Source organism: Ochlerotatus camptorhynchus, unplaced genomic scaffold (assembly GCF_037179485.1).
Source record: "Ochlerotatus camptorhynchus isolate MF236.1 unplaced genomic scaffold, CSIRO-AGI_Acam_v1.1 ptg000443l, whole genome shotgun sequence".
In the NCBI taxonomy this organism is placed as follows: Eukaryota; Metazoa; Arthropoda; class Insecta; order Diptera; family Culicidae; genus Ochlerotatus; species Ochlerotatus camptorhynchus.
In genome coordinates this window covers 4,134,249-4,146,420 of record NW_027040929.1, presented here as the reverse complement: position 1 = coordinate 4,146,420, position 12,172 = coordinate 4,134,249, and the positions used below count along the sequence as shown (strand labels likewise).

The window sequence follows — 12,172 nt, the reverse complement described above, 5'->3', positions numbered from 1 at the left end:
AAGGAGAATTCCAGCACTTGGTTATTTGTCCTCGTTGATATAAAAAACTCTTATAATACATTGAAAATAAATGAAGGTGTTCCGATTAAATTTACACGAAATATTATGATACAATATGGTGGATAAAATAATATTTACTCATCCGTAAGCCTCTCCAACGTTCCGGATTCTAACCTTTTCCGGAGATCACCCATTTTCGCTAAAAAGCTGCGGACAGTAACTGTTTGCATACCCAATGAATCGGTGACAGAAATGAGACGATAAAATTTCAAAGTGGGTAAAAAATATAGCCATTATTCAACCGTGAACTGATTCTTTAAATGGGTATTTTTTCACCCATTTTATAATTTTTAAATTCCCCCATATTTTGACAGCTACATACTAGAGTCGGTGTATAATGAGTCACGCCAAGAGTGAAGCCAAGTCTACCTATTGAACTGTCAAACCGGCTACCTATCGTGCAAAGTAAACAAGCATTACGATGCTATGAAAGGTCCACGAAAGGTATTGCAATTAAATATTAAATATAACCGAAGAAATGATCACATACACGCAGTGAGCATTACATTTGTCATGCGATACGTTTTGTAATGATCAGTAATGACAATTTCTACTATTTTTCCTTAAGATAATTCCACAAAATCACTGATATAATGATATACTACAGCCGTTATTTTTTTTCCTCGCTAGAAGTCATTTGAAGTTGATGCAGAAGTCCTCTGTTGCCAAGTTAAAATAAAGGGAATCTTTCGAAACCCGGGATGCGAGTTCAACTGTTTTTCTCTTGGCGTGACTCATTACCCGCATAAACGCGAACCATAAGTTGACCTTATCTAAAATGGTTAAAAATTGTTTATAATCCCTGCTAAACTTTAACTGAAATGGTTATGGAACTTTACATGAACGTTTAATGATAAAGTTTCAACCTTATGTATTATGGTTTTTTGGAACTGGACCTTACAAATAATGGGTTGTTAAGAACCATTACCATTCCAAATTCTTGTTTTCTCCATACATTTTCAGAAAGAGAACTATATAAGAACGTTTTTACTTATGATTTGAGAACATTAATGGTAATGGTTATGGTAGTAAGTAAGGTCCATCAATGGTTTTGTATTATCGCTCAACTTTACGTGGAATATATCGTGAATTGGTAATCAGTAAATTACAGGCAACCAATTCGCGATATATTCCACATAAAGTTGATCGATGTTACAAAACCATTCGTGGACCTTACTGACTACCATAACCATTACCATTAAAGTTCTCAAACCATAAGTTAAAAGGTTCTAATATAGTTCTCTTTCCGAAAATGTATGGAGGAAACAAGAATTTGGAACGGTAATGGTTCTTAACAACCCATTATTTGTAAGGTCCAGTTCCAAAAAACCATAATACATAAGGTTGAAACTTTATCATTAAACGTTCATGTAAAGTTCCATAACCATTTCAGATAAAGTTTAGCAGGGATTATAAACAATTTTTAACCATTTCAGGTAAGGTCAATTTATGGTTCGCGTTTATGCGGGTATACACCGACTCTACTACATACATGGTTTGAAAATGAGTATTTTTTTTACCCATTAATGGGTTTTCAGGAAACACCGTGATATATTTTTCATATTATTGAAAACATTGTTTTAGATCATTTACAAATGCCAGCTGACAAACTAGTTCTAATGGATTCAGTGCCGGGTATACATTTCATGAACAGATTGGAAAGCGAAACACCATTCAATGTAAATTTTACTTGCAGGTTGGGCAACTAAATCATTCGAGTATAATCAGAATGGATATTTTTTGAGAAGTGATCTCCTCTATCGTTATTTGGCTGTTAACCAAATTTTGTTAAGCTGTTTCTTTCGTTTACAAAAATTAGCCATTTTTCAAATGACCTTTCGTTTAGGTTTACATTGGCGTAGAATTCTAAATTATTAAATCAATATCGACATTCTAATCGACAAAACATCTTTTAGGGATATACTTGTTAGTGGTAAAGCGACTCCAGTTTCCTGTGACGTTTCGAATATTTCGGCCAATCGCGACAGCACACGAACGTAAACTTGCCACGTCCAGCTTTTCCCAGCACCGTCATCAACTTCGTTGCTCGTGAGCCGAGCCCACCGCAGTAGTCGTCTGAGCGTTGATGTAAGTAGTCGTGGTTATTGTTAAGATTGTTCAGTTTGTTAAGTGGAATTATTATTCAGAAGTTGGCAAAGTTAGAGTATAGCAGTTTCTTTTTTTCTTGTGAACATATTCTCTGCTTCCGTTAACCGGTGCAATTGCTTGTAGTGTTAAAAATATAAAAGCTAAAAGCCTACTTCCGGCCCATTGCAGTTCATTGGCAAACGCGTACCGGCAACGATTGTGTGCTGTCTGCTGCTGACGACCGTGCATTGAATCAGAAAATTTTCTTCTTTCTCTCCCTCCGGTACATCATCCTATCTACTTGGGAATATTGCAGTACAGGACAAAGCAACGGGTAGGCTAAGGAAATAGACAACAATATGCGAGTTCTCAAGTCGTTAAGTTTGGTGCTTTTCGTCGCCGGATTGGCCCTGGTGGCTTCCGACGTAGAAGTCAAGGAGGAGGATGGCGTGCTGGTGCTGACGAAGGATAACTTCCAGAAGGTGGTCGAGGAAAACGAATTCGTGCTGGTTGAGTTCTGTGAGTATCCTACATACCAACTGCTATCGATTTGCTTGGGCTATTCTCCATCTTGGAAAATTTCACTGCTGGAATCCTCATTTCTGTCTGGTCTGGATACCAGGACAGTACATATATAGAATGATAATAATTGAGTCTAATGTAGGCGAATCGAGACACTGTATCAGGTAGTATTTGGTGTACAGTGCAATGTGTTCATTTGTGGAGCTATGGCGTGTGCAAGAGGTGAAAAACGCCAACACATCTCCAAAATACCAACCCGAACGGCTCCTTTCCGCGCAACTGAGTTCGTCTGTTTGTCTTATCTAAAAATGAGGTTTCTTTTTAGTTTTTCTGTACCTCAATCGTATCCAGGTTTTTTTTTTATTATTATGAACCAGTATTATCTTCTTGTATACGTGGACTGTTCCGTTCTTCCATTCCTATACACGTAGTCGTTCTGTCGGCTTGTACAATAGATGATGTAGCTTTCTTGCTTCTGGATTAGGTTTTCGCACACATCTAGAGGCGGAGAAAAATGTGCACTCGATCTTCGCTTGTGGTTGGATTACTCCATGCATCTCTAGATAGTCGATCATAATTATTATAGTTAGCGTCACTATCGCGTTGGTGGGCCTGGGCACGCAGGAACAACAATATGAACATACACAGTGGATATAATGTACAAAGCGGGATAGTTGTTTTACGCTTTTTTTGCTCCATTCTGGAGCGCAAAGTCTTCTGTATTGGTACGTCAGTACGCACTAACACGCCTATATCGGTACAGGCTAAATCATCCACTCGCAATGGCATCATCGCGGTTCGTGATTTGGTGGTAGTGCTGCACAGTACTGCCTCGTCGCCAATGTAGTAGATGGGATAGTGTTACCAGGCAAATCGAAATAAGGCATACCATCCAGGGAGAAAGGAGAATGTCATCACGACACAGCGAGACCGTTTTGCGACGACGACCACGATGATGACGAGCCAAATCTGGCATAAGAGTGCTGCAGAAAGAGCGAGCATTGGGAGGTTGGTGTTGTTGGAAAAAGATGAAATTCAACCGGTTTACAAGATCCGCTATTTCTATATAGCATTACGTGGTCGGTCTCGAAATGAATGTGTGCCTGCGCGGATCCAGCGCGGAACGACGCGTTGGCGAAGGCATTAGTCATAAAACTGAGGCAAGCTTTGGTCTTTGAGTGAATACAAAAAAAAATACCATGCCGTTTTCAAGAAAGTGGAGCATGGTTCGGAAAGTTTTATATGACTCTTGAAATGGGATCGATTGAGCGCGATAATCGAATCCTAATTTGGCACTGATTTAATTAGATAGAAGTGGCAGTTTGGCCAGTAGTCTTATTTTAGTTGACAGTGCAACTTAGAATTGGACTAGATAACATAATTTCTCCACGTCTTTACTGTGGTGCATATTGAAATTCCAAACAGGATATTTGAATTCGAGACTATACCATGCACAGAAGGTTTTCACAATAATAATGCAAGTTTGAACTGACTCGTTTTTTTGGCCAAGGTAGTAAGGTGGGGCAAGCTGGATCTTCTTGGTTTACTATTTTTTTTTTGGATTGTCAACATCAACAGGCTTATCCCCAATGCTGATTTTTAAAAAGCAAATCATTATTGAGGTTGCATTGAACCTATTGAGTTTAACATACAAATTAAATAACAAATGTACTAGCTGACCGATCTTGTCCCACCTTGCCCTACTAATTTTAGTTGAAGTTCTCAATTCTGTCCCACCTTGCCCTACTAATTTTAGTTGAAGTTCAGAGTCTGATAGTATCTTCAGATTAGCATGAATAAGCTTGAAGATTATCACTCCCTGATTTCACTACTGATATAGATTCTACTGCATCTTGCAACAATAGCGAGCGTGAGAAATTCGTTCGCACTGGTTTCAGATCGTGTTTGTATCAAATTCTGTTAAATTATTACATTTGCAATATACCTTCGTTTTTTACTCCCTAAACTATTGTAGTTCAAATGTGTATATTAAAACACAGGTCAGTAGTTCATTATATTTCTTTTAGTCTTTCCAGACACGCAAAATAAAGAAAGAAAATACTAAGACCACACTCACTAAAAAATATATCAATCTCGTATCAAAACTTATTGTTTGCTAATAAGTATTAAAGTTAAAGATCCCTGTTTTTTTTCAGAAACTGTCAAACGTTAAGGTGGGACTTTCGTTTGACGAGCTAGTTGAATGAAGTTTCTTATTGACAAAATACCCTGTTTTAAGCAATCAACAATCACCTAGAACCTAATTTCATTAGAATAAGTTTTTATTCTTGTGTATATTCCGTCGTTCTGTTCCGCAAGCAAGTGCCATTCACCGACGCCATATCGAAACACATGGGCCGGGACCAAAGGCTTTTACTGCCCTTCAGACACGACCAGAGATTTTCAGGAACAGTTTTAGAACAGAAGATGTCTGTCTCGTGCCATGAATTTCATTTATTTGATAATATAACGTTCGAGTGAGTATTTGCGCCAACTTTTACGAGCACTTGCGCGCTGTAAAAAATACAACATGTCAAAAAGTCCTGATTCCCGGAGTCCTCTCACAAACATTGATCTATATGATGAAGGTATCAAATTCCTTGAAATAATTTCTTAAGCTCCACGTTGAGCATTTTCCAAGATCAGAATGACCCACACGTTCTCGAAGGTTAATGAACATTAACGACCGTTCTATCTACTTGCCAACCGGCAGACGACGGTTCATGATTACGTGTTATTTTCACACACACAAATCACATACGTGTACCTCCTGAAACACCTTTCAACTCTCCACGAAGCAATTTCTTATCACCAACAGGTTCAATTTTGTTCGTTGTCAGGTTACAAAACGACATGGACATTCAGAATCGTGGTCGGTTATCAGTAGCAATAGCAATTACCAGCGGTTTCATATCAAGATCGCGAGAAAACTATGACGGCAACGAAAATAACAAATCAGATAACGCACATTTCTTGAAGCGCATACACCACATTCCACGTCGATGTGACAACCGGACGTTAGAGAGAACATGAACTTACAAAGTTATCAATCAAAGTTAAGTTCCCTTTGCTAACTGCAGCAAGTCGCTGAAGTTATACAAAACCGGATTCTCTTGGGGAATCTCCAAATTGCGACGCGGCCGGCCGGTGCTTTTTTTTCGACCGATCGCACCAATACGCAATCGAATTTGTTTGATCATTTCTTTTCCGCTTGCCGGTCGGAGTAATAATGAACAATAATAACACTTAAGTCATCATCGCACCAACACACGGCCACGTGTTGCAAAGACTGAAAAAGAGAATGGATGCTAAGGTTATACAATTTACATATTCGGTCAATCACCCCGTGTTCACAGTTTCATGTTCTAAGCTGTATGCACCTGATTTCCACGTTAACCCTCCGATTGGAATGTGGTTTTTCACGACGCATCGATCCGGTCAGCTGATTTTCATGGAACATTATGTTCCCTCCCCTCATTCTTCTTAAATCTAATAACCATAATTCTGCTGCGCTGACGAAAGCAGGCAGGATGAGTGTCGAGTGAGCTTTCATCAAACATATCAAGACGGCATAGCCGAAGCGAAAATACAGTTATCTTTCTCCCCTTCTTGCGGTGATTATTGCTCGTTGTGTTCTTCCTTTCATCTTTCTTTGGTCTGTTGGAAAACTTGTTCCAATGGCATTAATAGTGTGGTGTACTGTACACTTTCTTCCACACACACATACCACCTTCCAACTTGGACAAGCCTTCCAACGTGGAACGGTACCTAGAAAGACAAGACGCCTGACTTGATGATGTAATTCAATCGAATCGAAAAAGCATGTTGTGCGCCTATCTATATCTGCCGTCTATCGTAGCTCCGTTTGTGGAAGCAAAACTGGACAACTGAGCAGAGCAACAAGTAAAGTAAACCATCTCTCAACCAGAGGAAATCCACATGCGCTATGGTTTCGCATATGGAATCTGTCCATTTCTCGATGGGGAGAAATTTCAGAAGGTAGCTAGGTACCTACATCTGGAAAATAGTTCACAACTTTCGCACAGCATGGCAGCAACCCCTGGGGTGTGGCGAGTTAAGTGCTCTTCCAACTGTCGATGTCGACTAACAAACAACGTGGTCTTTTGGAAATCACTTCGGTTGGCACTTCTAGCGCACATAATTACTTCAAATCTTCCACCACTAGATGCACAGGCCTGTTGACAAACACTTAACATCAGCATCAGATAATTACGTGAGAAAGAATGGTAAAACGTCGTTATATAATCGTTTTTAGCTAGCATTACCGGATAACGATGAACCGGCCTGTTCGCCGTGCTTTGCATAACATAACCTTAATTGATGTCTGAGTTGTTATCTTTGCTAAAATTATTGGAAATTCATGGAACAAGTTGGGCGGAATATCAAAGAACAGTTTGAAGGACTTGAGATTTGCGGGGAAATTTTAAGGGATATTCTGAAGAAAGAAAACGTAGAAAAATATAACAATCTATCAAGCATTCATATGAACTGGAGCTAATATGGAAAGGTTGTCTGGATTCCCGAATCATGAGAAAAAACAACAGATTTTGCCAAATAAAAATTGGCCTGGTCGTTCCGACAAACGTGCTAAACCTGCGAAATGCATTGTGCAATTGATCCCCTAACGATACGATGGAAGAGCTGCTGTCAAAACATGTCAAGAAACCCATGCAGCTCGTCATGTCACAGCATGTTCCTTGCATTGCTTGACTGCAAGGATTTTGTTCTTCCGAAGGATCAACAGGCAAAAACTGTGTAATTTAATATTTTGCCTACCCACGTCACCATTTGAGAAAAAGAAAACCCCCTTTCAATTCCGCTTCAATGCCATTTTGGCTCAAAACAGAACAAAAATTAAAGCATGGAAACGTGTAGGCACAGACTGATGACCATGCATTGACGCTGCTGACGAGAGAGTTTCTTTTCCTCCGTTGCGTCACAACAGGGTATGTAATAATAATGATAATGATACCTCACATCAAAGGACAGAAATAGATTCCACTCCAAGTCATTCATTAGATATGCATAAACCAGCAATTCCGAATCATGACGAATAATTTTACTCCCACTTGTTTCATTCGCAGATGCTCCATGGTGTGGACACTGCAAAGCACTCGCTCCCGAGTACGCCAAGGCCGCCAAGGCTCTGGCCGAGAAGAATTCCCCCATCAAGCTCGGTATGGTTGATGCCACCGAGGAGCAGGAACTGGCTGAGAAGCACGGAGTCCGTGGCTACCCGACGCTGAAATTCTTCCGCAGTGCCACTCCCATCGAGTACACCGGAGGCCGCGAAAAGGACACCATCGTCTCCTGGTTGGAGAAGAAGACTGGCCCAGCCGCCAAGGAACTGGAAACTGTTGCCGAAGCCGAAGAATTCCTCAAGGAACACAACGTTGCTGTGGTCGGTTTCTTCAAGGACCGTGAATCGGCTGAATGCAAGGCTTTCTTATCCACTGCCAACGCCGTCGATGACTATCCATTCGCCGTCACTTCCAGCGAGGATGTGTACGCTAAATACGAAGCCAAGTGCGGATCGATTGTCCTGTTCAAGCATTTCGATGACGGAAAGGCTGTCTTCGAAGGTGAATTCACCGAAGAGGCTCTGAAGAAATTCGTTGCTGCCCAGGCTCTGCCACTGATTGTTGACTTCAGCCACGAAACCGCCCAGAAGATCTTCGGAGGAGAAATCAAGAACCATCTGCTGTTCTTCATCTCGAAGGAAGCTGGACACATGGAGAAATACATTGAAGCCGCCAAGGAAGTTGCCAAGAAATACCGCGAGAAAATCCTGTTCGTGACCATTGATGCTGATCAGGAAGATCACCAACGTATCCTGGAATTCTTCGGAATGAAGAAGGAAGAGGTCCCATCGATGCGCATCATCCATTTGGAAGAAGATATGGCCAAGTACAAGCCAGAAACCAACGACTTGGCTGCCGATAAGGTTGAGGCATTCGTTTCCAAGTTCTTCGAAGGTAAGATCAAGCAGCACCTGTTGTCTCAGGAAGTACCAGAGGATTGGGACAAGAACCCCGTCAAGGTTTTGGTTGCCGATAAGTTCGATGAAGTTGTTATGGACTCCACCAAGGATGTTCTGGTCGAATTCTACGCTCCATGGTGCGGACACTGCAAACAGCTGGTCCCCATCTACGACAAGCTGGGTGAAAAATTCGCCGATGACGAGTCGATTGTGATCGCCAAGATGGATGCTACTGCCAACGAGCTGGAGCACACCAAGATCAACTCGTTCCCAACGATCTATCTCTTCCGAAAGGGAGACAACCAGAAGGTCGAGTACCGAGGAGAGCGCACTCTGGAAGGATTCGTCAACTTCCTGGAGGGCAAGACCGAGGTAAGTGTACTACCAAAATAAACGCATTATAAATCATATTAAGCTAATTTTTACTTTTCACCCTAGGAACCCGAGGTGGAGGAAACCGAAGAGGAACAGAAGCCAGAAAAGGATGAACTGTAAATTGGCAGGAGTGTTTATACAAAGAGCTAAGAGCCAAACCACATGAAACAAACTACCAGCGACATCGGAAATCAATTATGTGGTTAACAGAATACATCATTTAGTAAGAAACACAAACACTTACCAAAACAAATACACTCTCACACATACAATACAAACAAAAACAAAACAACAACAAAACGCGCAGATAACAGACAAACGCAAGCAAAACAGAGAACGTAAATTTCCACCACCCTTAAACCGGTATTGACAGTGTTGTAAAATAGTCGCGATAGAGTCCCTTTTTCCTCTCCCAGATAGGCAAAGGCGATAGAAGAAAAGTAGAAGTTTATCTTTCCATGAGACTGTTTTTATTTAATAGTTTTGTGCTGTCAGGAGGGAGACCGAAAAAAAAAAAACTGTAAAAGAGAAAGTATATGATAAATTTGGATTGATGTGAAGCGTCGAAGAAAGAGGATGGAGTTGAAGTTAAGGTAACAGAATGCATTTTTCAAATGTTATATTAACATTAAACAAAATAAAAATATGAAAAGAAAACAAAACCGGAAGGTAGTATGATTTTTTTTACTGTAACTAACAGAAGGCTTCCATTGCGCCCACTGCATCGTTTGTTGATCGATCAAGTAAGGCGAAGTGCACATGCTGTCCTGCTACTTCGAAGTGCCCTCAAAATGATCATTCCGTCTAGGGTTTCAGCACAAAAGCAGTTTATTTTCAATTCTACTAACATCCCTCCATCATGGGAAACACATTGATAAGAAGCAGCACGGCCAATGAGAGTAACTCAGTAATTCAAAATTTTCCTAGATTTTCTAGAAAATCGAGAGATATTTCATTCAGTCTATTAGTATACTCTTAGTCTGAACAAAAATTTCGTCGATTTTTTCTCATTTTGAAGCAGTTTTTCCTGGAAAAGCAAGGAAAATTTAACTCATTTTTGCAATTTTGACACTTTTGATGAGTTACTCTCATTGGCCGTGAGGAACAGGGTTTTCTCCAAAGTTGTTGATTGATAGGATTTCCTCTTTTCGGAACTAGTTTTTGAAACTATCAGGAACTTAACTTAAAACAGCAAGACAAACGGGAACGATAATAAAGTGATAGAAAAATTCGACACTAAGCTGCCTGTAATTGTATTCAATGTTCCGAAATGTCATTTAGTCTACGCCTAAAACGCAACTTATCGGGCATCTCTTCGTCATTTCTACACGCATTTTCTGAAATTGCACAATTGTTGAACAGACGGCTGAAAGTCTCTCTAATAGAGAAAAAACGGAAAATTGTCCAAAAGAAGCAGTTTCCATTATTCCTTCGGTGGAAGGTTGCCGCCTCCCTTAGCTCAGTTGGTGGCTGGGCTCGATTCTCGGTTTGGTCTAAGGATTTTTCGGGTAGGAAAATTTCTTGATTTCCCTGGGCATGATTGTACTTGCCACACAATTGTACTAATATGAAAATGGTACAGGCATCGAAAGCTCTCAATTATAATAACTGTGCAAGTGCATCTTGAACACTAAGTTAAGAGCACGCAATAATGTCTGTTTTCTTCCTTTATTTAGGAGATTTTTAGCCGTAGGCTAGTTCATCTCCGTAAAGCACGCAATAAGCTTGCAATGCGAAAAAGAAGAAGAAGAAGAAAGAAGGTTTCCGTCATTCGTGTCCTTATATTGGCGAAAGACTTCCACTTTCAAACAAAACTGTTAACAGAAGGCGATCACATTTGAAAACGGGAACATGGTCTGGTAAAATGGACAATTCTAGATAGAGCTGGAATTAGGGCCTAACAGCTTTTGTAAACAATGACTTCTCTTGATGATTTCTAGAAATTCAAGGCTCGTCCACGCAACATCCTCATCGGGTAGGGAAAGACTTCCCCTATCCGATGGTTAAGTTGGTCTGCGTGGACGTGCCTTGAATTCCTAGAAATCATCAATAGTAGTCATTGTTTACAAAAGCTGTTACGCCCTAATTCCAGCGCTATCTAGAATTGGCATAATCGTGAGTTAATTTACAATCTATGATTATTCCTTCTATGAATTGCTGATTTTTCTTTCACAAAATCCAAAATGGTACTTTACTTTAAGCGGGAGAATAGTTCATTAGGGTTGGTTAAGTTTGTTGGAGTTGTGATTTGCACTCCCTCACGTCATCACTCCCCAGGTCTGTATTGGGGTCATAAAAACTGTGCCAAATTTGAACAAATTTGGTTGCGATCTGGAGTTGCGGGAAAATTTTAATGTTTGTATGGGAAACGAATAGAAACTATTCGATTTGCTTGACAACAAAATAATCAAAGAGTTAGTTCAAATAATCATTAAACCCTGCATTAAACTTGATTTCTTTAAAGTTTTACAGAAGTTTTCAGAATTCACAAAAATCATTGGTTCATCATCGATGATCACCTAGCATATACATACATTGAGGCGTTTCCCAGGCTACCCTAATAAAAAAAAATAACCATAAACGAACGATAATCCAAATGATAGAAGTATTTCACAAATAATTATGAACAAATTATTGGGGTTGTTCTGGGTATCCTTCATGCTTCGAAGATTACCAATTCTCCGTTCATTTTTGTATGCCGTCCTTATATTTATTTCTCCTACGTACATTATGCTATTCATTCTTTCTTAGGCTTATATTGCTTCATATATACACGATAACGCTATGTCAGAAATGAAAAGCAAGAATTATGTAATCTTCTTTCCTTTTTGTTATGAAAAACTGCCTTTGCGCTCGAGCCGGTAGAAGAAAACGACCAAATTGTTGATAAGCTGCTTTAAAAAGTAACGCCGAAAATGATACACGTGTGTTAATGGGAATTTTTTGGTTATGTCTATTCTCGATTCCGATCAAGCTATATCCTCAACCGTGTATATTGCAACAAAGCAGGCAAGCAATATATCAATACGGTATACCTCGATATAACGTAGCTGTCACTTTTGACTTACATCGCAGACTTCTAGCTAACAATTATTAAATCAAACAAAGTCATGACACCATCGAATA

The 12,172-nt window shown here is 39.9% G+C and overlaps 1 protein-coding gene across 1 annotated transcript; it reads left to right on the top strand.

The window, feature by feature from the left end:
* The first annotated feature begins 2,034 nt into the window (after positions 1-2,034).
* On the top strand, positions 2,035-10,286 carry Pdi (protein disulfide isomerase). The gene is made up of 4 exons (XM_065234834.1): positions 2,035-2,148; positions 2,465-2,667; positions 7,776-9,043; positions 9,110-10,286. Exons 2-4 carry the CDS (start codon positions 2,508-2,510, stop codon positions 9,164-9,166), a joined length of 1,485 nt encoding a protein of 494 aa, XP_065090906.1. The 5' UTR covers positions 2,035-2,148; positions 2,465-2,507; the 3' UTR covers positions 9,167-10,286.
* The last annotated feature ends 1,886 nt before the right edge of the window (positions 10,287-12,172 follow it).

Coding starts and splice junctions, on each gene's coding strand:
- Pdi (XM_065234834.1), top strand. CDS start 2,508: ATGCGAGTTCTCAAGTCGTTAAGTTTGGTGCTTTTCGTCGCCGGATTG. Junction 2,668..7,775: donor ATTCGTGCTGGTTGAGTTCT/GTGAGTATCCTA, acceptor TTTCATTCGCAG/ATGCTCCATGGTGTGGACAC. Junction 9,044..9,109: donor TCCTGGAGGGCAAGACCGAG/GTAAGTGTACTA, acceptor TTTTCACCCTAG/GAACCCGAGGTGGAGGAAAC.